The sequence below is a fragment of the Pithys albifrons genome, chromosome 4, assembly GCF_047495875.1.
Source record: "Pithys albifrons albifrons isolate INPA30051 chromosome 4, PitAlb_v1, whole genome shotgun sequence".
In the NCBI taxonomy this organism is placed as follows: Eukaryota; Metazoa; Chordata; class Aves; order Passeriformes; family Thamnophilidae; genus Pithys; species Pithys albifrons.
The window spans coordinates 69,519,207-69,541,100 of NC_092461.1; the positions used below are offsets into that span (position 1 = coordinate 69,519,207).

General features: G+C 34.6%; 1 protein-coding gene across 5 annotated transcripts in view; it reads left to right on the top strand.

The window, feature by feature from the left end:
- The window catches only part of RB1CC1 (RB1 inducible coiled-coil 1), a 73,671-nt gene that overhangs the window by 36,689 nt on the left and 15,088 nt on the right, over positions 1-21,894 (top strand). For all 5 annotated transcript variants that reach the window (XM_071554540.1, XM_071554544.1, XM_071554541.1 and 2 more), the window contains 8 exons: positions 2,920-3,104; positions 4,018-4,204; positions 4,283-4,364; positions 5,220-5,281; positions 6,328-6,431; positions 8,722-8,848; positions 13,893-15,808; positions 19,680-19,839. In XM_071554540.1, coding sequence (XP_071410641.1) covers positions 2,920-3,104; positions 4,018-4,204; positions 4,283-4,364; positions 5,220-5,281; positions 6,328-6,431; positions 8,722-8,848; positions 13,893-15,808; positions 19,680-19,839 — 2,823 coding nt within the window. The remainder of the gene's footprint in view (positions 1-2,919; positions 3,105-4,017; positions 4,205-4,282; positions 4,365-5,219; positions 5,282-6,327; positions 6,432-8,721; positions 8,849-13,892; positions 15,809-19,679; positions 19,840-21,894) is intronic.

Sequence of the window (21,894 nt, forward strand, 5' to 3'; positions counted from 1 at the left end):
AGTGGTGGTTTTAGCTGTTTTCCCTCTTGCCTTGGATGAAAAACCTACCTCAAGTCTACCAGTCCCAGTTTTGAGTGAGATGCCTAACACTTAGTTGGAAAGGGAAGATAATTCATCAACTTATGTAAATGCTGTTGTTAACTTAGAACTTGTATCTTTTCAAGACATATCGGAGACATTATGTTTCAAACCTTCATCTTTGCCTTTTCTTTTTTATAAATTGTCTATTCCTTTACTTCTGATGTTTTTTAAGAAAAGTCAGCTAGAATGTGATATGATGTATTTGAGTTTTTGTTGAGGTTTTTTGAAGCTTCAATTAATTAAATGTTCATGGTTAAATGAGTAATTAAGTGTATTGCCAGATGCTTTTATTCATTGATTTTTATATTTGAGCTTTAGTGTTTTCCTACCAACTGTAGCAGTTTTTTGGGAAAAAAAATTAGATACTTTTAAGATACTAGAGGTGGTATCATGTTTCTCATTCATTTAATAGTCTGCATGGAAATCAAAGAAGATTGGCGAAGTGCAGGGACTGAATTATATTTAAAAATACAGATGAGGACTTGTCTATTTAATTTAAAGATAATTCTCACAATTTGTATGATAACTGTTAATATTTGGTGTTAAAGGACAACGGTTGTACTATTTTTCTTAACATCACGCATTCCAGCAGTGGACTTCTCCTGTTAACAAAGAAATAATGTGGAGGTGCTTTGTAGGACAAAGATAAGGAACATCTCAGTAGTAATCCCACTGGCAATATTGGAAGCTGTAGACTTACTTTCCCCAGGCCAAAAGAAGCTGATGTTCTATCCAGAATTTGAGTTGATTTTCTACATGAACCTCAGTTTGATTATTAAAATTCAGACCAAACTTGTCTCACAGAACAAATTCATTTGCTGCCTGATGGCCTCATTGCTTAGTTAATTTCCTTTTTCCTGGACCTGCCTTAGGAGTTTTTACGCTTTCTATCAGGCTGTTCAATTAACTGACCATTTCACAGCCAGTTCAAAAGTTGGATCTCCAGCCCTTAGCATTTAATGTGGAAACCTGCCTTTATAAATTTGAAAACTGTTTTTTTTCTATGGATGCTGGGATTTGTAAGATGAGTGGATAGAGCTGCGGTCAGCAGGTGGCATTATATAATAAAAATTTGGAGCCTCTCTAATCTTTCAGCATGATTCTGCCCAAGAGCTTATTCTTTCCAACATTTCTTTGTGTTTGATTTTTTTTTTTAAATTTCCCTATTAGTAGTGTAGCTCTTAAAAATATTTTATTGCATCAAAATACATTTCTATCAGTTTGGTTCACAGAAGTGTTACTCTTCTGTTAGCTCTGCTAAACAGTCAAACTGTTTGGCAGGTGACCTTGATTATGGTTCTGTACTTTTATTTTCCTCTGCTTCTTGTTATATCGAAGAAAACCTTAGATTTCGATGTTTATAGTATTTCAGGGTCTTCTTAGCTCCTTATTACACCACTGACTGCCTTCCCCATTAATTGTATGAATTTCAGTCTAAAACTTTTTAAAATATTCCATGATTGGAATTGCCTTTTTGATTTGGAAATAGTCCTCAGGAAAATCTCATACCTGTTTTTCAGGACTCTTCTTAGTTTGACCATGAGCCACATGTCATGAATCCTGTGACCTGATCAGGCCTAGAGAAGCAAGAACTTGGGACACCAATTGATAATTTACATACTGGATTTCTCCACAATTTATTGGTGTTCCCCATCCACAGTTCTTCTTAATTGGCCTTTTCAAGTACACTGAGATTTTTCTCTCTGATTTGCATTAGGGTAATTTTAGTTTAAATTTTAGTTTAAAGATGAGAATACAGAAATGCCAAAAAATACTTAACTTTATGGATAATCTTTTGCAACTGAAAGTAAAGCTGAAATTTTCTAGCTCACTGCATCCAGTTTTAAACTTCAAGCTTAGTGTCATGTGATTCATTTGAAAAGCTTAATGAGCTGCTATTTAAAAGCAATTACTTTTTTAACTTCTTTAATCTTGTTGCAAAGTGATGTAGAATCTGATTGTCTTAATGTTTATAAACACCTGTTAATCTGAGATTTGGAAGTATTCTTGACTAGTTCAAATCTGTCTCATGCCCATACTGCCTTTCATTTTGCTGCTTGTCAATTTCCTAACGATTATTACATTGTGTTTCTTCAATGTCTTTGTCTTCCTTGACTAAACAACCCAACTTCTTTTGATAGGGCTGTTGTCCTCTTCATCAATAACAGTTTTCCCCACCTTTTTGGTATTGATTCTCTTGGTTCAGATAATAAATACAGTTAAAATGTTTCTGGCCAGTATTTGTTTCCAAGAGGGTCTTTACTCATTCAGTACAGAAGTTGCTTAGAGTTCAGTAAGGGGTTGATTCTTCAGTATTCTCTTGCATCTTCTTCCTTTTCATGACACTTAATATACTTGTTTGATACTTACTTTGATTTCTGTGCTGCTCTCACTAGGATATCAACCCCTTACTGAACTCTAAGCAACTTCTGTACTGAAGAATTACTGTATTGTGAATTTCTTTATTTGAAAAATATATATTCTTTAGCCAACAGTAGTATTGAACATGCTTTAAGTTGGTATTAAGACTTGCATATACCAGAAGTTAATAAGATAGTTGTTTACGGGAATTAGAATAATGGTTGATTCCCTCTATCCTAGTAGCTATTCTTCTGCACCATTGACTTTTGTGATCTTTCACTGATGTTTAGGTTTGTGTGGGTAACTGTTTGGGAGTGAAGTATTGGGTAGGATTGGCTTGGACTGGATTACTTCTGTTATACTTGTCAATGGTTGCAGTAAGTTTATTAAAATTCTTGCATTCCTAAAGAAGATGTATCATTTCTATGCTTTTTGATTGTCACAAAACTTGTGTAACAAATGTCTTTCTTTCTTTAGGGATTTTTGGCTAATCAGAAGAGAGCTGAGAACTTGAAAGATCCTTCCGTGCTGCCTGATTTGTGTTTGAGTCATGCAAATCAGCTGATGATTATGTTAACTAATCACAGAAAACTGTTAGATATTAAACAGAAATGCACCACTGCCAAACAAGAGCTTGCAAATAATCTGCAAGTCCGACTGAAGTAAGTTACAGCTTTTCAACGTGCTTCCACTTGCAGCAAGGCTGTTGAAGGAATGTGTGTCCTAAGGAAATCATTACTATAAGAAAGTCAGGAGTTCATGACTTACACTTCCCCTGTTAGTATGTGTTCCTAATTGTTTAATGTTACCTTGTTTGTATTTGTTGTTTCACTTTTACTTGACTTCTCTTAATAAAAGCAATTTCATTTTTTTTGTTACCTTGTGGGATATACCTCCACCATATGTTATTCTCTGGTGGCAGAGTTGCTGTAATGTTGCTCCTCAAGCACACCAGTTGATCACCTTTTCAGTAGTTATCCTGGGATTTAGGTACGTTGGTGACAGTGCTTGAATTAATATATTGATTGTATCATTGATAATTGAAGATACAAAGTGCAAGAATTTTTGTGTTACAGGAACTGTTACATATCGTGTGTGTGGATCGTGTGGACTTCCTGAATAGAGTTTTGTTCTTATTTCTTTGACAATATTCCTACTCTTAATATCTCCTTCTAAAGCATTTCAGTAAGGTTTTATAAACTAAAAATGGTGTGGGTTTTTTTTACTAAGTATGTATCAGCTTTTTTTAATTCTACTGAAGAAAGTTACATTATTATTGATTCTAAGGTTATTTAGGCTAAGAGCATTTCTTTCCAAAAACAATACATCAGTTAAATGGTGGCAAATGTTAATTTTCTGAGCAATGATGCGGATATGTTACTGTAAGAAATTAACTGAGAACTTTTAAGGTGACTACTGAATTCTGAATAGATTGGTACTTTCAGATAGTCTGTTGTTGTCCCATGTGAAGCAATGTTATTGTTTATTTCATCCAGACATGTTGCTAATCTAATTTAAATGAAAAATAAAAAATTACTACATTGTGGTCTTCTAAAATGTAACCTGCTTTTGTAGGTGGTGTTGTTTTGTAATGCTTCATGCTGACCAAGATGGAGAGAAACTACAAGCATTGCTTCGTCTTGTAACAGAACTCCTAGAAAGGGTCAAAGTTGTAGAGGCTCTCAGTACTGTTCCTCAGATGTACTGTCTAGCTGTTGTTGAGGTGGTGAGAAGAAAAATGTTCATAAAACACTACAGGGAGGTAAGTAAATGATTTTGAGACCACATGTTTATGTCAATGTATAAATTAGCAACTAAGTACATAATTTCCCTTTCACAGTGGGCAGGTGCTTTAATAAAAGATGGGAAACACCTATATGAAGCTGAAAAGGCAAAAAGGGAATCTTTTGGGAAACTGTTCAGTAAGTACTTTCTCTTCTGTGAAATCAGAATTGCGTTAAAGTATAACTCTGGTAGTTAAAGTACTTCCATTATGTTTTAATTTCAAAGTAGTATAATTTTTTTTTACTTAAATAGCAAGTGCACAAAGTGTGTCAGGTGGTCCTACTATGAACAACATATTATTCTATTAATGCAAGCAATGAACTGTTTCATACAGGTTTTCCGAAATACTGTGAGAGTTGTGATCAGTTTACTGATTGTAAAAGATAAGAGTTCTAATTATTACATTTGAGTGAAGTTTCTGTTTAGAGCTCGCAGGGCACATTTACTGTTCTTATAAATAGCACTTTTAAAACCATTACTGAATATTTGGGTATTGCTATGACTTCCTCTGGACTACTTAAGAAAAATGCAAGAACTAAGACCCACGTCTAAAGACCTTGATCAGAAGTTAAAAGTAAAAATGAAGTTGCTGGTAAAAGAATTCCGATTGCTTTTTCTGCAAACTCTGCAACTTATTTTCTGAATAGACAGCTAAAATAAGAAAATGGAGGAAAAGTTTATCAAAGGTTTTGGAAAGGAGATCAGCAAAATTACAGTGAAAGTTTGGAAAAGAAGTTGAGGTTTTTCACATGGGTGACCATTAAGGAAAAAGAGGCTTAGGTAAAGTGAGAAGTTCTACTTGAATGGTGAGGTTTTACCTGAAGTTCTGTGGTCATTTGCAATTTTATGTTGTCAACAACTGGCATAGTTATAAATCCTTTCAAATGTAGTTCAGCTGTTAAAACTGCAGTAACGTAATTGTTTTCTGTTGAGACATTGCTTATATGTTGCATTTCTTCCTTTAAATAAACTTTTTCTTGCCCACCTCTCAGGGAAGTCTTTCCTAAGGAATCGTTTGTTTAGAGGACTTGACTCCTGGCCTCCATCCTTTTGTGTATGTACTCGTATTTTTGGGTTTATTTAATTTCTATAAACAGTAGCTTCATCAATTAAAACCTAAGCTTAATTTATTCAAGCTATATGCTTGTCACAAATCTGTGACACAAATAAAAAAGCTATGAGCTAGTGTTCTTTGCCATTTTAAATTACCTATAATTATCATTGGTTTGTAACTTGCAATGTAGTGGAAGAAGAAATGTCAACCTGATATTCCTTTTTAGCAAGGAGTATCTGGTACTGAACAAAAAATTGCTGTTAATGGTCAGAAAAAAAAGACACCAGGAGGAATAATTTGGTTATCTAATTATCTTGTGAATAATATAGCCATAAAATTACTTCAGTGGTAAAAGCAAGTAAAAGGTCTCCCTGTTTTCTGATAATCACTGAACGAGTAGAAAAGCTTTTTCATCTCTTAATTGGCTGATAACATGAAGGGGTGAAAAGTATAGCTGTAATTAAGCATTGCCTGTTAACTTTGATTTCGTACAGCTTGGTTCATTGAAGTAAGCTTATCTCCCTGGTTCTGCCATCTCACTTTGCCTTTTTAACATTTTTAGCTTCTTGTTTCCAGCTTTTTTTTTTAAGGATACTTGGAAAATAGGAATGCTACTTAACTCAGTCCAGTATTTTAAACCTTGAAATAATATTTGACTGAATGTTTAGCAGCATAATAAATAAAGCTTCAGTGCCATCTCTGATCTCTTAACTTTTAAACTCATCCATAGTATTTATGAAGCTTCATAATAGGGAGGAAGTTGGACTAGATGCTTGTAGGTCCCTTACAGTTGAAATACTCTTTTCTGCTGCTGCACAAGGTGCTATGGATAGACTCAGTGGTTACAAATGCAAAGGTGTTGCAGGGTTTTTTTGGAGGGATGAGACCAGACATGGTTTCTTAAAAATAATTACAAAATCTTTTGAGAGAGAGATCGGTTGTGTTAAACTGTGTTGTTAAAGTGTGTTATTTGTTAAGCTCTTTTTAATCCTTCCTTAGTGATCTTTACCTTTACAAAAATGTGTAAATTAATTTCTTCTTTACAGACACGAAAACCTCGCAGATTTGACAGTGAGCTTCCAGATATCTCATTGAGTGACTTGCAGTTTTTGCAATCTTTTTGTCCTTCAGAAGTACAGCCATTACTCAGGTAAAGGACCTTTTTAAACATAGTGTGTTACAGAAATAGCTTCCCCTAGTGGTCCCACTCTCTTCAGCTTTCCACCCCTAAACAGATTTTCCATAAAGAATAGGCAAGGGTATTTTCTGAACTGATACCATTCTTAAGCATTGGTCTTCACTGACTTAATGCAAATATATATCTATTTGCTTTAGGTGCCCAAGCTCTGATTTGAACCCATGTACTCTGTATTGAGATGGATGATGGGTGTTCATTTGAGCTGCTTTATAGCTTTAAAAAAAAAAAAGAAAAAATGTTGCCATTTTCAAGCTGAAATAAACTCATAACTGTATGCTTTGTCAGATCAGAACTGATTTTTTTCTTTTGCTTTTTGTTATATGATATTCAGGAGGAAATAAAATAAATGTCTAGCTCAGCATGAGTTCATAGAGATCTCCTGTATTCAATTACTGCTTTTTCTCTGACAAAGTGATTTTACAAAAAAGTGTATTCTCCAAGTGCTTCTGCTGTCTATGAAAATCTATAATTTTGAGTAGAACTTCTATTTCTGTGTTTCTTACTTCCCAACAATGAGGCAGACATGCGTATATAGACAGGAAAGCTACTGTTTTGACTCACAAGCAACTTGACAGGATTAGTTTCTTATCTAGAACCTGGAGATGTCTTTCTGGAAAAGGTGACTAGAGTGAGCTATCAAATTCATATGTCTTAAACCTGGAGCAATCAAAATGAAGAAATGCTAACCAAGATAATGGGCAAGAAATGGACAGTAACAAGTTCTATGTAAGGTTCTTTCTAAAAGGAGATTTATCAGTATGACTACATTCAGATGTTGCATGTATCACTATCCTTCGCTTAGGAGAGATCTTCAGTTAGACATTTTCTGAGATTGTTCTTCTTTTGGTTTGGGTTTTTTTTTTTAAAGCTGAATTCACTGCTTTTTTTCACCTATATTTTGTACTACATTCTTTTTAATTCAGAATTCCTGATTATGGTATTGTTGGAGTAAAGAATAAGTGTAGTGAGCTTAGCCTGCTTGACTGTGGATTTTCCCCACATCATGCTATAGTTTATGTACCCTTCTTATTTTTCTTGTTACGTTTTTAGGCTTGCACCTCATCAATTTTGCAGGGGGAAAAAAGTGCACGCTATAGAATCTTATTGCTAATGTTTACTTGATTTTTTTTGTTTGTTTTGTTTTTGTTTTGTGGGAATTTTGCAACCTTCCTGGAAAATTTGTGGTGATTCCAGGGAGAATTTTGCCTTGCTGTTGTGAGAAAACCAATCACTAAGCTGTTTCAGTTGGTCCAAATTGTAGTGATACAGTTTTCCACTTGATGGCAATAGAGGTGGGATTATGTCATGTTCTTCCTGGTGTCTGGGCTCAGTATTGCATTTGGCGGGAATTTAGGTAATAGTGGGAACTTGTAAATCAAGTGTACAAAGCTGTCACACACCTTGCATAGGCACTGAGCTTCAGAAAAAACTTGAAAGCAGTATTTTCTTTGGTATCTTCATTTAACATGTAAAGTGCAAGCATTAGGCAAACTGAGACTCAGCAAAGTCCTATTCTATTACCACTGAATCCCTGAGCTGTGTAATTAAAATGATGTTTCAATTTACTTAAAATGTTTCAGTCATCTGAAATTATATGTTTGAGCTATTATTCAAATCTTAATTCTGCAAAAATACACTTGAAGCCACTTGCCCTATATACCAAGCAGAGAATGCAAAATACACGGAAGGGTAATCTACCTTTACTATATTGTTAGTCTAAACCCTTGCTTCATGACTTCAGCTTATCTTGCAACACTTAAAATGTGATCAGAAACGTTAATCAGTCTTTTAATTCAGGGTACCTGTCATGAAAATGAAACAGTAGAGAATTAATTGCTACTTCAAAGGAAGAGCTGGATTGGAAAGAATCCAACAGAAGAGAAGAATAGAGTCATTGGCAAACATAAGGGCTTCAATTACAGATCTAATCACTACCAGTTCTCTTCTGTTACTGTTACTGTAACTCTCGGTACTACTGGTAAATGTTTCCCTTGGGAGGAAAGACTGAGATATTACTTGCCTGTTGTATTCATCCTTAACTACCCCTTAAAAACTCTCAAGGCTTTAATTTCAAAAACAAATGCAAGGTAGTCTTAGATTTTCCATGCAAAAAGCTGAAATGAAGAAAATACAAGCCTTACACAGAGGGAAGTCTAATGTTGCTGAAATATACACATAAAACTATATTTGAATATTAAACTAATTGTGTGGGGAAAAAAAGTAATTCTCTACTCTTTTTAAGGGTTCCCATACTTTGTGACTTTGAACCTCTTCACCAGCATGTCCGTGCTCTACATAACCTGGTAAAGGCAGCACAGAGTTTGGATGAAATGTCACAAACCATTACAGACCTGCTGAATGAACAAAAGGTATTTTTTCTTTTCTTTGCTAATAAAAAAAAGGATATATACAAAAGAGTAGAATATATTATTTATATATATATATATTAGTTGATCTCATTACTGCACAAGTTTCCTTTCTAATCATGAACTAGTGAATATTCTGAGAATTTTGAGCTCTTCAGAAAAGTAAAGTGAATATCTAGAAAACAGTCAAAAGATATTGACTATCTTTTAACACTTAACAGATACTTCTATTCCACAGAAGTTGTAGAAGTAGAATTACACTTAATATTTTTGTTGTTTCTCTAGATTTCTGGATTGCTTCTTAGGTCCTTTTGGCACTAGCAGTTAAGGAGATTTTAAGGCATTGGTTGGCTGTTGTGCAGCTTCTTTCTTTGAGTATAGAAGGAACAGATGGCAGAAAGATCTTTTCTTAGGTTCACTCTGCCTGTCAAGCGGATTTCTTCCCCTGGAAACTGTGTTTCTGCCAATCACTTTTGCTTCTGTGCATTCAGCCTCTGACTTTGATAATATGCCAAACAGGGTCCTTTTGGCTTTTGACTGCAACATGTCTCAGTGAAACTCTGGGTGAATTTAGCAGTGTTTGTGAAGTTGACTGCTTCAAATTCGGTTTCCTTTACTGTAGAAAACCATTGCCATTTTGGGGGGACTGTCTTATCATCTGTGGTGTAAATTCTTGTATGCACTTGGCTGACTAGAAGCATCTTCTATAATTGCTAAGGCTGTTGGCATGTTTAATTTTGAATAGCAATTTCCTGCTTAAACCAGGTGACATGAAGTCCTCTATCTCTTTATTTCTCTGCTGCTTGAAAAACTTCCAATAATTCTCCTGTTCATTTATGTAAAACATGAAATCTGACCTGTTCTTTGTTCTATAATATAGAAAAGACATCTAACTTAAGTAATTTCCTAGCTATTTTCTCTCTTTATGAAGATTGTTTTTCAAATGAACAGCCGTTAAGAACAAGAATATTAGGGCCTGAACAGCCATTGAAAAGGCTGGCAGTGGTGTAAATTCTGTGAAATCTTGGAGTTTTCTGAACATGTCCTTCCAATAGACCTTGCTCTGAAATATAGAAGTTCACTGCCAATGTGGAGCATCCTGAAATTTTTCTTGTAAGAAACCAGGATAGTGACAGCTATCCTAATAAATTAATTTTTCACCAAGGCTTGCAATATCAGAAGAGTGAGAAATTTAGCTTTTAATTTAGCGTAACAGTAGAAAAAATAAACAGGAAGCCTGTCTGACATTTTGAAATCTTCATGATTTGCCCTTCTTTGTTCATACTTGCCTATCTGAGAAACTTTTATCAGTATCTCTCTGCACAAAAAAAAAGTGTATGCCAAATCAGAAGAATATTCTTTCCATTTCTCTCTTTGCTGTGCTTTGACCAGTTTGGATTCTTGGCTGATGCAGAAATGTCAAGTGGTTAGACAGATTTGGGTAATTGTCTCTTTCCTTCGGGTAAATTGCATTGCACAGTTAGAGCTGGACCATTCATGATGTCATCTTGAAAATGCCCATCTCTGTATGTAATTCCAGTGATTCATTTGAACTCTTTGGAACTGAAGCAAATTGATTTGTCAGAGGTTATTTTATCCTCAAAAGACAATGCTCTCTCTCGTTACTACTTTTTGAAAGGCAGGCACTAGGTCTTTCTCTGAATTGCTTTGTCCCGCAGATAATCTGGAAGTGTTTTTTAAATTATACAACTTTCCCGTGTTCTTTTTTTGAGTATATTACTGAAATAATTTTTAAAATACTCCTTTTTTATCCCTAGTATAGATAGGAATTTACATTTAATAATTAGAAGGATGAATAAGCATTTAATGATTGTCCTGGAGATGCCTACAGCTTCGTGCAGCCACACATTCTGTTGCTGAGCTATTGTCCCAGTTTGGTGCAGAGCTGACCACAACTGTGCAGGTGTTGAGTGTTGCACATATAGGAGGTTATTGCTCTTGTACTCTCCCAAGGATACGCATTCAACCCCGGCCTCTCTTTCCATGCCAGTGGCAGCAGAAGCCAAGTTCTTTGAATTGGACTGGGATAGTTTTCCTGGATTGTTGGGAATGCAGTAGTTTAGCTTTTTCTGTGTCATGTGGGAGTTAATCCTATTGCATCAGACACATCAACTGCTCTTTCAAGAGTTGCTTTAGACGAGAGAGAAAAGTTGTGACTGCAGACAAGTGAGCAAAGAACAAGCCAGAGGAGATCCAATACCTTACTGGGGGTGTTAAGAGCATTTCTTTCCAAGTGTCCCCATATCTCTTACTGTTTCAGTTTTCGAAGTCATAGAACATTAATTGATAATATGTTTCTCTCTCTGATTTCTTATTTTAGTATTGCATCAGAGTTAAAGAATATGATTGTGGATATTTGTTTAATTCATTACTATTTTGAAATCTGTTTTCCTTCTTAAAGCTTTCTGCTTATTCTTTGTAATTTAATAGTCTCACATCAAAGATGTGGCTGTGCTGTCTTATTTAGAGAAGACAGGCAAAGTTTAAGCAGTTCAGCAATTGGGTTAAAGATGTTCAGGAGAAAGTTAGGGTGCCTGTAGGAGCTGGCTAAGATGACTAAGGTGTCGTCTCCATGGTTAGCAGGTGATGAACTTAGGCAATCCTTTTCTATTAAAAATTTCTCCTGTAAGAGAAGCTGGCTTTTCAAATCTGATTATGAATTTACCATTTGTTCTAGTTGAGTTCTAAATTCAAACACTACTTGTAGTGAGATTTCTAAGAGTTGCCACCTTTTCTGTGTTTATCATAGAACAAGGTATGTAATTCAACAGTACCTGAGAACTTTGAAATTAATTCTGCTTCTCTGTCTTTGCTTTCTATTTTTTTTCTTGTTTGCTCTTGACTCCTCTTCATTACCACAGAAATTAGTTAGAGTATGGCATATGCCTATATTGCTGCCTGTAGATTGTGAACAGAGTAGATGGCAGGCACAGGCTCTTTAGGAAAGTAGCAACAGTAAACAAGGTCTTCATATAGTTTCAGCTACTCAAAATACAAGGTTTAAGACTTCACTAAGCAGCAATCTGCTACTCTCACTAGACACCTGCTTACTTCTGAGGCATGTAATATGTTACAGCCCCAGGTCATGGGGAAAACAAGTTCATTAGTGTGTTTCTTCACAGAGTAACAATTTTTTTGGTTTTGCTTTTTTCTTCATGCTATTTCCTTACTTACCTTTTGGGATGATTCTGCAGGGTTGCCAAAAGTAGATACTGTCTTTCCTTTGCATGTGGCTTTCTGTTGAGCTTTCCCATATTCAGAGTCTTTGAAAGGCTTTTTTTAGTATGTGCTTATTGACATCTGTGATGCTAGCTTTTGTTACTGTTAGGGCTCTGGTTTATCAATGGTAAATATTTGTCACTTAAAGTATGCCTTGAATTCTGGCATGTATCAGCCTGGACCCTTGAGCATTTATTTTTCTAAGTTTTCTTAGATCAACAACAATTAAGCTGAAATTAAACCCAAGGGAAATGCTGAAACTTAAAAAAGTAGCATTTCCTTTTAATTTTTTTGTCCATGTCCTTTCCATTTTAATAAATAAAGACAGTATTTTGTATGTAGTGACCTCAAGATTTTTTTGCACTTGTTTCTCATCACTGAATTTCAAAATCAGTGTATGATTTACTTCCATAAAGATGCCAGTGCTATTGGAGGTAAGGTGTAAATGCAACTCTGCTAAATAGATGAACATTGGAGCCGGAAATGGATTTTTCTTAAATCACAGTTAAGAATTGTTAATCACACTACCTCTCCATTAAGAGAAGACTTGCATGGTACAGAGGAAGATAGGGTCTCTTTCTGGCCAACAACCATTTGTAAAAAATTGCGAAAACAGAAACTGGGCATTTATATAGCAGTAGTTCAATGTCTGTAACTTCTGGGGTTTTTTGGAGTTCTGTTGCTGACTATTGCCAATCTCCATTAACTGTTACCAGTCAAGTAGCTGAATCCAATGGATAGCAAAAGTTTCTTCAATAAAACTAATGTGCAATGATTCATCTTTAAACATGCAATTTACAGCAGAGTATGCACTAGAACTTGAGATACTGCTTTATAATTCATACAGTATTGAACAAGAACTGATGATATTGAGATTTAAACTGTTATCACAACTAATTGAAAAATTGGTTTGAAGTTTTTAGCCTTTTAAGAATCAAAAGCATGGAATTGGCCAGAATTGCTTGGGCATAGTTCCATGGAGGTGGAGCAGCTTTAATTGATGTTTATATTGGTTTACAAGCTGCTGTTAGTCATGGATTGTCATGGGTGGTTATTCTAGCCATTAGCTTTTCAGCTGAATATTGAGGGACCTTTTAGGTGGTATGCAGGGTCTAGAGGTAAAATGGGAAAAATTGGGACTAGTGGGAGCCTATGAAGGGAGTCAAAAATCCACTCTGGCTGTGATGTCTTGCATTCTGAAAAGTCAGAATGTTGCTTTTAATTAGAATATGTCCTTCATTATACTGTTGTAGTTCTACACTCTCACATGCAGAACAGTTCATACATGTTTTTGGTATGTTAGTAGACAACAGTTTTGATATAGTAAAGCTTTTTGTGTACCTTAGTAGAGTATGCTAATAATGACTGGGTTACCATGCTTTTTTAATAATGGGATTGGCAATAATAAAATAAAAACATTCTAGTAACAAAATAATTAGGAAAACTGCAATCAGTAGGCTGTTAGAAAACGAAATGTATTTCTGACTAGTTACTTCATATTTTTTTTCATTCAAAGTTATGTTTTGGTCTTCTCAAATACAGTTGAATATGATCTGTGTAGAACTTTTGGCTAGATAAATGTTTACTGTTCGTGTTTACAAGTGATGCTTTTTTGAAACTTAATGGAAAATATCTCTGAATTTCTGCAATTTTTACTTAAGTTTTAGTAGTACATATTTGGGAATCTTATGAATAATAAGGCTGATTTTTTCAAGTTCTTGTTTTGCCTGGTAATTTTTAATCAATTTTGGTATTAACACTTTTGCCAATCACTCTAAGTGTTTATTTCATATTTTATAACTTGTAGGCCTCCAATAGCCAAGCTTCGCCACAATCTGCTACCACACCAAGGATGGAAAGTGCAACAGGAACTGCAATTGCTACCTCTTCAAGAACGCCTCCATCACTCAGTCTTCAGGGTCCCCTGTGTCCTCCTGTCTGTCCCCCAGCTCCCTTAGAAGAATTGTCTCCAGACAGCATTGATGCTCATACATTTGATTTTGAAACTATTGCCCATCCGAACTTGGATCAAGCTCTTAAGCAGGGATCATTAGACTTGGATTCATTAGCAGAAAGTCCAGAATCTGACTTTATGTCAGCAGTAAATGAATTTGTAATAGAAGAAAATCCAGTATCTCCTAATGTAATAAGTGACCCACAAAGTCCAGAAATGATGGTGGAATCTCTTTATTCTTCAGTTATCAATGCAATAGACAGTAGGCGTATGCAAGATACCAGTTCTTGTGTAAAGGATGTTTCGGCAGAAAATGCTTCTCTCAATGTTTGCATGGAGAAGTGTAGGGTTATTGCCCAAGACTCCAAGGTACATTTAAAAGGCATAAAAGAAGATCTTTGCCACTTTAGAACACTTGTACAAAGAGAACAGTGTGACTTTTCTAATTCTTTAAAATGCACTTCCTTAGAAATAGTAAATACAATTGAGAAGGTAAAACTTTCACTTGAAAAAACACTAAATGATAAACATGAAAATGAATTACAGTCTTTGAAAAGTGAATATGAGACTAAAATTAATAAATTATTGGAGGATGGGGAAGAAAATAAAAAGAAGATTAAGAAGTTAAAAGGTGACTTATTAGGACTTGAGGAAGTTCTTCAGAATAAGAATGATGAATTTGCAATGGTAAAAAATGAGAAAGAAGCTGTAGTTTGCCTCCAGAATGAAAAAGACCAGAAGTTACTTGAATTAGAATGCCAAATGGAGACACAAAGTTCTGAAATTAAAGAACTGAGACAGTCACGTGAAATAGTACTTGAAGACTTGAAAAAGCTTCATGTTGAAAACAATGAAAAACTACAACTCCTGAGGGCAGAACTCGAGAGCTTAGAGCAAAGCCATTTAAAAGAACTGGAAAGCAACCTACAAGCCAGGCATTTACAGGAATTTGAGAAGGTGCTAGCTGAGCACAAGGACTGTTTGGATAAATTAAAAAAAGAGAACCAGCATAGACTTGAACAAATGCAGGAATCTCATGAAGTAGTTATGCAAGAGAAACAGCAACAAGTAGAAGAGTTACAACTCAAGGTTTCAGATCTGTCTGATTTACGGTGCAAATTAGAAGTTGAACTTGCCCTGAAAGAGGCAGAAACTGATGAAATGAAGCTTCTTTTGGAAGAAAGCAAAAACCAGCAACAGGAGATGTTAAGATCTCAGATTGATAAGGAAACTGAAACCTTAAAAAAGGAGATAGATAAATTAAACAATAAAATACAAATTAGCAGTGATGAATATCAAGTGGGCTTATCAGAACTAAGGACTCTGATGACAATGGAGAAAGATCAGTGCATTTCTGAGCTCGTAGATAGATACGAAGAAGAATCCAATTTGCTTAGAACTGAATTAAATAAAGTAACGCTTCTTCATCAAAAAACTGCTGAGGCAGAAAAAAGACTTTCAGAGCAAATAACAGAATTACAGAGTAAGTTAGAGTTGGAAGCAAGTGCCCTAGAAAAGGAAAAAACAGAAAAGTTGTCTCTCTGTGAGCAGCAGGAAAAATATGAAGCTATTATTCATAACCTAAAGGAAGAGAAAGAACTGTTAGTATCTAAGCAAGAACAAGACAGGCAGTTGCTTATTCAGAAGCTCAATTGTGAAAAAGAGAATGCAGTACAAACTGCTTGTAAAGAGTTTGAATTACAGAGGGAAGCTGCTGAAAAAGGGCTTTTGGAAAAAATACAACAACTTGAAATGCAAGTAAATCAGAGGTACTGTAAGAATTAAGTTACTGTGTTTTTCCAGTATTTTACAATAATCAGTATGGTATATTAATGATACACTATGAAGTAAGTAAAATTTCTGTGTATTTGTGATAGTGTTTGTCTGGGTTGGTTTCTATATTCACATTTCAAGTTAATTTTGTTTTAGAAGTAATGAGGTTCCCATGTCTGTAGTTAATCTGAAAGATTGTAAAATATCTTATACAATATTATTTCCTGAAAGCAATGAAGGTTTTTTATATCAGTCTTGTAATGCTATGTTAAAGAAATGTTTCCACAATAGCAAGGTACTTAAAATTCCGATTTTGGGGTTCTCAGCCTCTTGCTCCTTTCCTATCTTTTGCTCTGCTGTTACCATGCAGTGGCTGATAAATTTGTTTTATTGGCTAACTGTAGACCAGGTTGGTGATAACTGTGGCATGAAAAATTGTGTTGGAATTTATATAAGATTGGCTAAGACTGTCCTGTGGCCACCTAGAGTTCCATTGTATTTTGCTGCCACATTTATGTATTTCAGGGTCTTCAGTTTGAGCTCCATAATGAAGCACAGGTGTGCAACATAATCTTACAGAATATCCTAATGTCATTGTTTTTCTTTGTTAATTTCTGCAGAGATTTTTTCATTTTTTAAAGAAAAATATATTTTTCCCTTGCCAAGAATGCATAGAATTATTTTTTCTGACTTCTCATATCTACTTATTAGGTTGTAATGCCTGTCAGCAGATTAGATTATGTTGTTACGGAATGGAAATAGTAGAATTTTTCCATGTGACTAATGCTCAGCAACAATATTTTATTTTGAAAGCTAGTTTGTCATTTATGTTCTTGTAATATAAATGAATGCACCAGATAGATCTTGTCTATAAAATACCCAAGTGGAGAATTTTTTGCCTAGGTATTAAGTTATACTATAGTATATTAAGATATACTAGGTATAAGATATATTAGGTATATGAAATGGGAAAAGTTCAATAAAATGGACAGAATGGGCATAAAAGCTGGAATAATACTGCAGAACATGAGTACTGACTTAGGTCAGCTTTTAACTTTCGAATATCAATGTAATGTTAAAAAAATAAGAAGAGGGGAGATTATGCAGAGGGTCCAACATGCACACAACTCCCTTAGTGCAAGGGAAACGGGAGTAGCTGCTTCACTTGAATTGTCTGCTACCTCAGGATTTTCATATGTAAATATATCCATCATTAAATATTGTGTTAGTATCTGTTTGTATGTCAGTGTATAAAAAAATGCATCAAGATAAATCACACTCTTTGAATTAAGATTGGGATATAATGAGACTTAAGAACAGCTTAGTTGAAGAACATACTGTCTTAATATGGTGAAATGAGAGGAACAAAAATAAATTCTATCTTTTCATTTTCTGTGTATTAATGTACTGTAGAAGTTTGGAAAACTTGGCTTAACAGGAAAAAGATGTAGATATGTCAGCAGACTTTTAAAAATCCACCTACATTTGAATATGAACTTCTGAACACAGGTGTGTGTATCCTTAGCCAAACTAGGATAAAACAGATAATAATGTATTTCAAAGAATTATTATCTGCTTCAGTCTAAAGAAATGCTGGTAGTTTTATATGTTCTGTTAAGTAATTTAACTTTTAGTTTCACATTGAAATATTTATTGCCTCCAAAGGCTTCTTCGTATGCCTTTATTCTGCTGTTAGTTTTTTCTGTAGGAATCAAACATTATGTTTTATCTCTGGAGGACATATATGTTTAGTGAATCTGTCTTAATATTTCCCAGTCACTGTTCAGTTGTTTGGATGGGTTTTTTGTTTTTGTTTGTTTGGTTGGTTTTCGTTTTTGGTTTGGTTTGGTTTTTTCTTTAGTTTTTAAAACCCCAAGCTTCGTGAGCAACTTGAGTTGGCATATTATCCTCACTCAGTCATTGTTTAGCAGTTAACTTGTATTGATAGAAAGCAACTTTTATTTGGCATGTACCTATATGCTTGCCAGATAAATGTTCTTTTCTGCAAGAGTAGTGTTGCATTAGCCATTTGGGAGGCACAGACAGAGATGGATTGTTCAGTTTGACTTGAATATTGTACTGATATCAGGGATTCAGTTTTTGAACTTTCGTGAAAACTAACAAAAACATTTAGAGGCGACAAGGAAATGTTTGTGACCCATGTGTTACCACTGTATGAAAATTATAGTGGTTTTCTGTGTCTGGAAATCCAAGTAATTTTGATTAGGAAAGATAACAGAACCACAAGGCGTTTGTAACTCTCCTATCTATCCTTTCTACACTATGTAGTGCTAGCCAACTGAAAATGACAATTTTTCTGATGACTTTTGTTGATAAGCATATTGCTGGTCAGTTAAAATATTTATAAGGTAAAGTATATTAAAGTTAGAATAGGAATCCTGACTGCTTTGAAAACTGAATTACTGCTTTGGTATCTCCCAGCCTTGGCATTGTCCAGCCACTTCTGTCAGACCATCAGTAGTGAAGCTTCTCCACAGAGCACATGCTTTCTCTCTCTTAGCTATACTTCATTTAGAAATAAATTAAAATTTAATCGAGCATGAAAATATTTTCTCCATGGAAAAAAATATATTAGGTGTTTTATGACCTACTTTGTTCTCTACTTATTTTATTTCTGATTTCTGAAATGTCAAATATTGGTTTGCCTCACTAAGAACTTCACTTGGCTTTCAGTGCTCTTGTATTTACAGCTTCTTATGGGCTTAGCTACTGCATAATATTTTGTACCTTCAGTGTATGTCCATATGGTAGGACTGTGGCTGTACTCTTAAATATATCCTCTGTCATCTTAGAGTGTTCTTACAAAGAAACCCCAATCTGAAGATACATGCTTTTGGTATCTTGAAAACAGTAAAAAAGTTAGGCATTGTCACTACTGCTGTAGTTCCTGAGACCTTTGCAGATTAAATGTGTAAATGTAATGCCTGATAGAGTGATGAGACACAAAAGCTTGTCATGTGGGAGCATCCTTTGCAGAACAATATCCTTTACTTGGCTGTTGTTTGCAGTCAGTAGTTCAGGCAGCCCATTTGAAAGGCAAACAATTCCTGCTTCGGTTTAGTGCAGCTATTTGGGTTTAAATATGTATAATATTAATATGATTTAAATATTATTCTGGTGCAGAGGAATAATAAAAATTTAAAATAATACATGTTTTCACAAATGTTGCCCAAAAAAAGGATTTCTCTATTCCAGTGTTTCTCCAGTGGTGGTTCTTGATAACTCAAGCCAAAATAGAGAAGAGCATAGCTACTGTTTTTGCTCCAGTGATGGAAAATACTTGGCCTATGTAATGTTGTCTGTTTCAAAAGCCGTTTAAGGTTGTTATCCTTTCTGCCTCCATGGCTGTTGATGCTTTCCTTCCTTTATGATAATTACTACTGTCCTCTGGGTTTTGCAATCCAGATTTTGGAGTTTCACATCTGGATTCCTTAGCATCGCATTTACTGCTGAATTGTTTTAATTATGTTATAGTTCCGAAGGATTTGCATTTTGACATACTAAGAATCTTCATGAAGTTGATCGCGGTTTGTTCTTTTTACGGCTTTCCACACCTTCTGTTAGAAAAGTGTAAACAAAAGCTCTCCGCTCAACAAAACTTCAATGTTAACACCAGTGTAGTGCAATAAAAGACCAGAATGCCCAAGAATAAGAATTAGTGAGATGCTCATGACTTAAAGGTAGAATTGAAGATTAGTAATGACTTAATTGTAAGACAGTGCTTACCAAGTATTTCGGAAATAACATCTCAGAATGAACTTCCAACTTTTTATGTATATGCTTATTTCATGTATTCTGGGACTCCGTGTATGCTGCAAATTTAAAGCTTAAACATTTTTTTTTAAGTCCTCCTGCCGAATCATCTGCTGAATCAGCTTTAGTTGCTGAACTTCAAGAGAAACTTCAGGAAGAAAAAATGAAATTCTTAGAGCAACTTGAAGAACAAGAGAAAAGAAAGAATGAGGAAATGCAGAACATCAGAACATCACTCACTGCAGAGCAGCAGGTAAAGCTGTTTGTTTTTTTTAATTATTACTTTTGCTCCTGTGACAATTATATGTTCTTTTGCTGTTTTGAAGTTAGAGTAAGGCTTTCTTTTGCTGTGTAACACTTCCACATTCTAAATTTGTGTGATGATCTGAAGCCAGGATATAATGTGCTAATGGAATCCAACACTTAAGCATTTAAAAAAAACAACCAAACAAACGGAAAAAAACACACGAAAACCCAAAACAAAAACCTCAAAAACAACACAAAAACAACAAACAAACAACCAAACAACTGGGCAATCCAAATTCAATTTTTGTGATTTCTTTTGCTTAAGTGCTTGAAATTTCTATTCATTCATCTCTTTAACTGCAGAAAGATACCAGTTATTACAAAATTTGTGGACAACACTAAATTAATTATTATGAGTCCTGATTTGGAATGCTGCTTACTGGCTTTTAAACCTTGTTTGGCAGGGCATGTAATGTTTGAGATTTAAAGCTAATGTTGTAGTTGACATAATAAACTTAGAAATACTATGCACTTGATACAAAATCATATTGCACTGGATTAATATTTTGTATCTGTGTCCACATGTCTTCCTCTCAAAACATCCTGAGTCTCTCAGTGTTTGTAGATAAGTTTTGAGTTCTTAAATTAAATCCCTGTTAGCAACAGCTATTATCTACAACTTTGTTGCATTTAAACACTGAGAAAGGATTTTTTGTTTGAAGCACCTCTACTTTAGCTGTGATGGGATCAAATGAGGACAAGAGACAGGGTAGGGATCAGCCAGCTTGGTGAATGAATGCTATGAATCACTTGGTGCATAGAACATGAAATTGCAGAGAGCTATAATGAAAGGCATATTATTGAAATTCTTGGACTGTAAGCATTAATAGTGAAGTGAGCCTTACGTAGTCAATCTACAGGAATTTTTTCCTGTACATTGGTAATCATTAGATTTATTTTCTATCACAATATTCCTTAACATTCAATTTTCCTCATTATCAAATAGTATTCTTTGGTTTTGCAGCAAAGCATGGAAGAAAAGGTTCTGAGGCATTCACAGCAAATTCCAGGGAAAGCTGGAACTTTTTGTTAAAACAACAAACAAACAACCCCCCACCAAAACAAAAAAAAAAAAAAACAAACCCAAAAAAAAACCAACCACAAACCAGGACAAATACCTTAAACCCAGATGACAAGTGTATCTGGCTGTGCTGATTACTGAATATTTTGGGTATTTAACTCCACCTTTCTTGGGTTTTGTTGTTTGTTTGTTTGTTTCCTCTGTGAACTTTTCTTAGAGGTGTTCCTTATGTTTGTAGTGTGATAGTTTTGTAATGCAGACGTATATAAAAGGCTGCTGTGCACTATGTAAGGTGTGTAGCATTTTGTGGGACTTGAGAGTGAGGAGGCATAGGTCAAGACAATCTTAACATTCACAGAAATATTGAAATGAATTTACAATGCCCTTTTAATAGGTGGTATTGGTAGTTTTTGTCTCTCTTCAGTAGCATAGTAAGTGTAAAAGGGGTGGGGGCATAATGGTCAGTAGAAGGATTGAATAAGCAGAAAGAATTGTTGAATTGATACCAATGGCTATGCTGGCCTCTTTTTTTATGTTGTTTTTCAAGCTATTAACCAGGATTCTTTCATGTCTTTTGCATTAATTCATTGTTCTTGAGTCATTAATGCATGACTTGAAATGTATTTTTAATTAGTGATATTTTTCTTTTTTATTGCATGTAACATATCCTGATGCTGTTCAACTTTGTCTTAGTAACTTTAATCCTTAAAGTAACTGCTTTAAATATAAAATATACAGCTATTATGCATTAACTGAAATATATTATATATATATTATATTTGAAGAAAAAATACCAACTTACAAATTCTTTTTTTACAGTGATTTCTTTATTATGGTACTATTTGGGTGTACTGGGCTTGGGGGAATGAGAGGGTTAAAAATAAAATTAAAAAAAATCGTTGCAGAGAAACATCAAAATAAAATGTTACAGAGATTTTATCTCTTCCCAAAAGCAACAAGTAAACAAGCTTTAATTCCTTG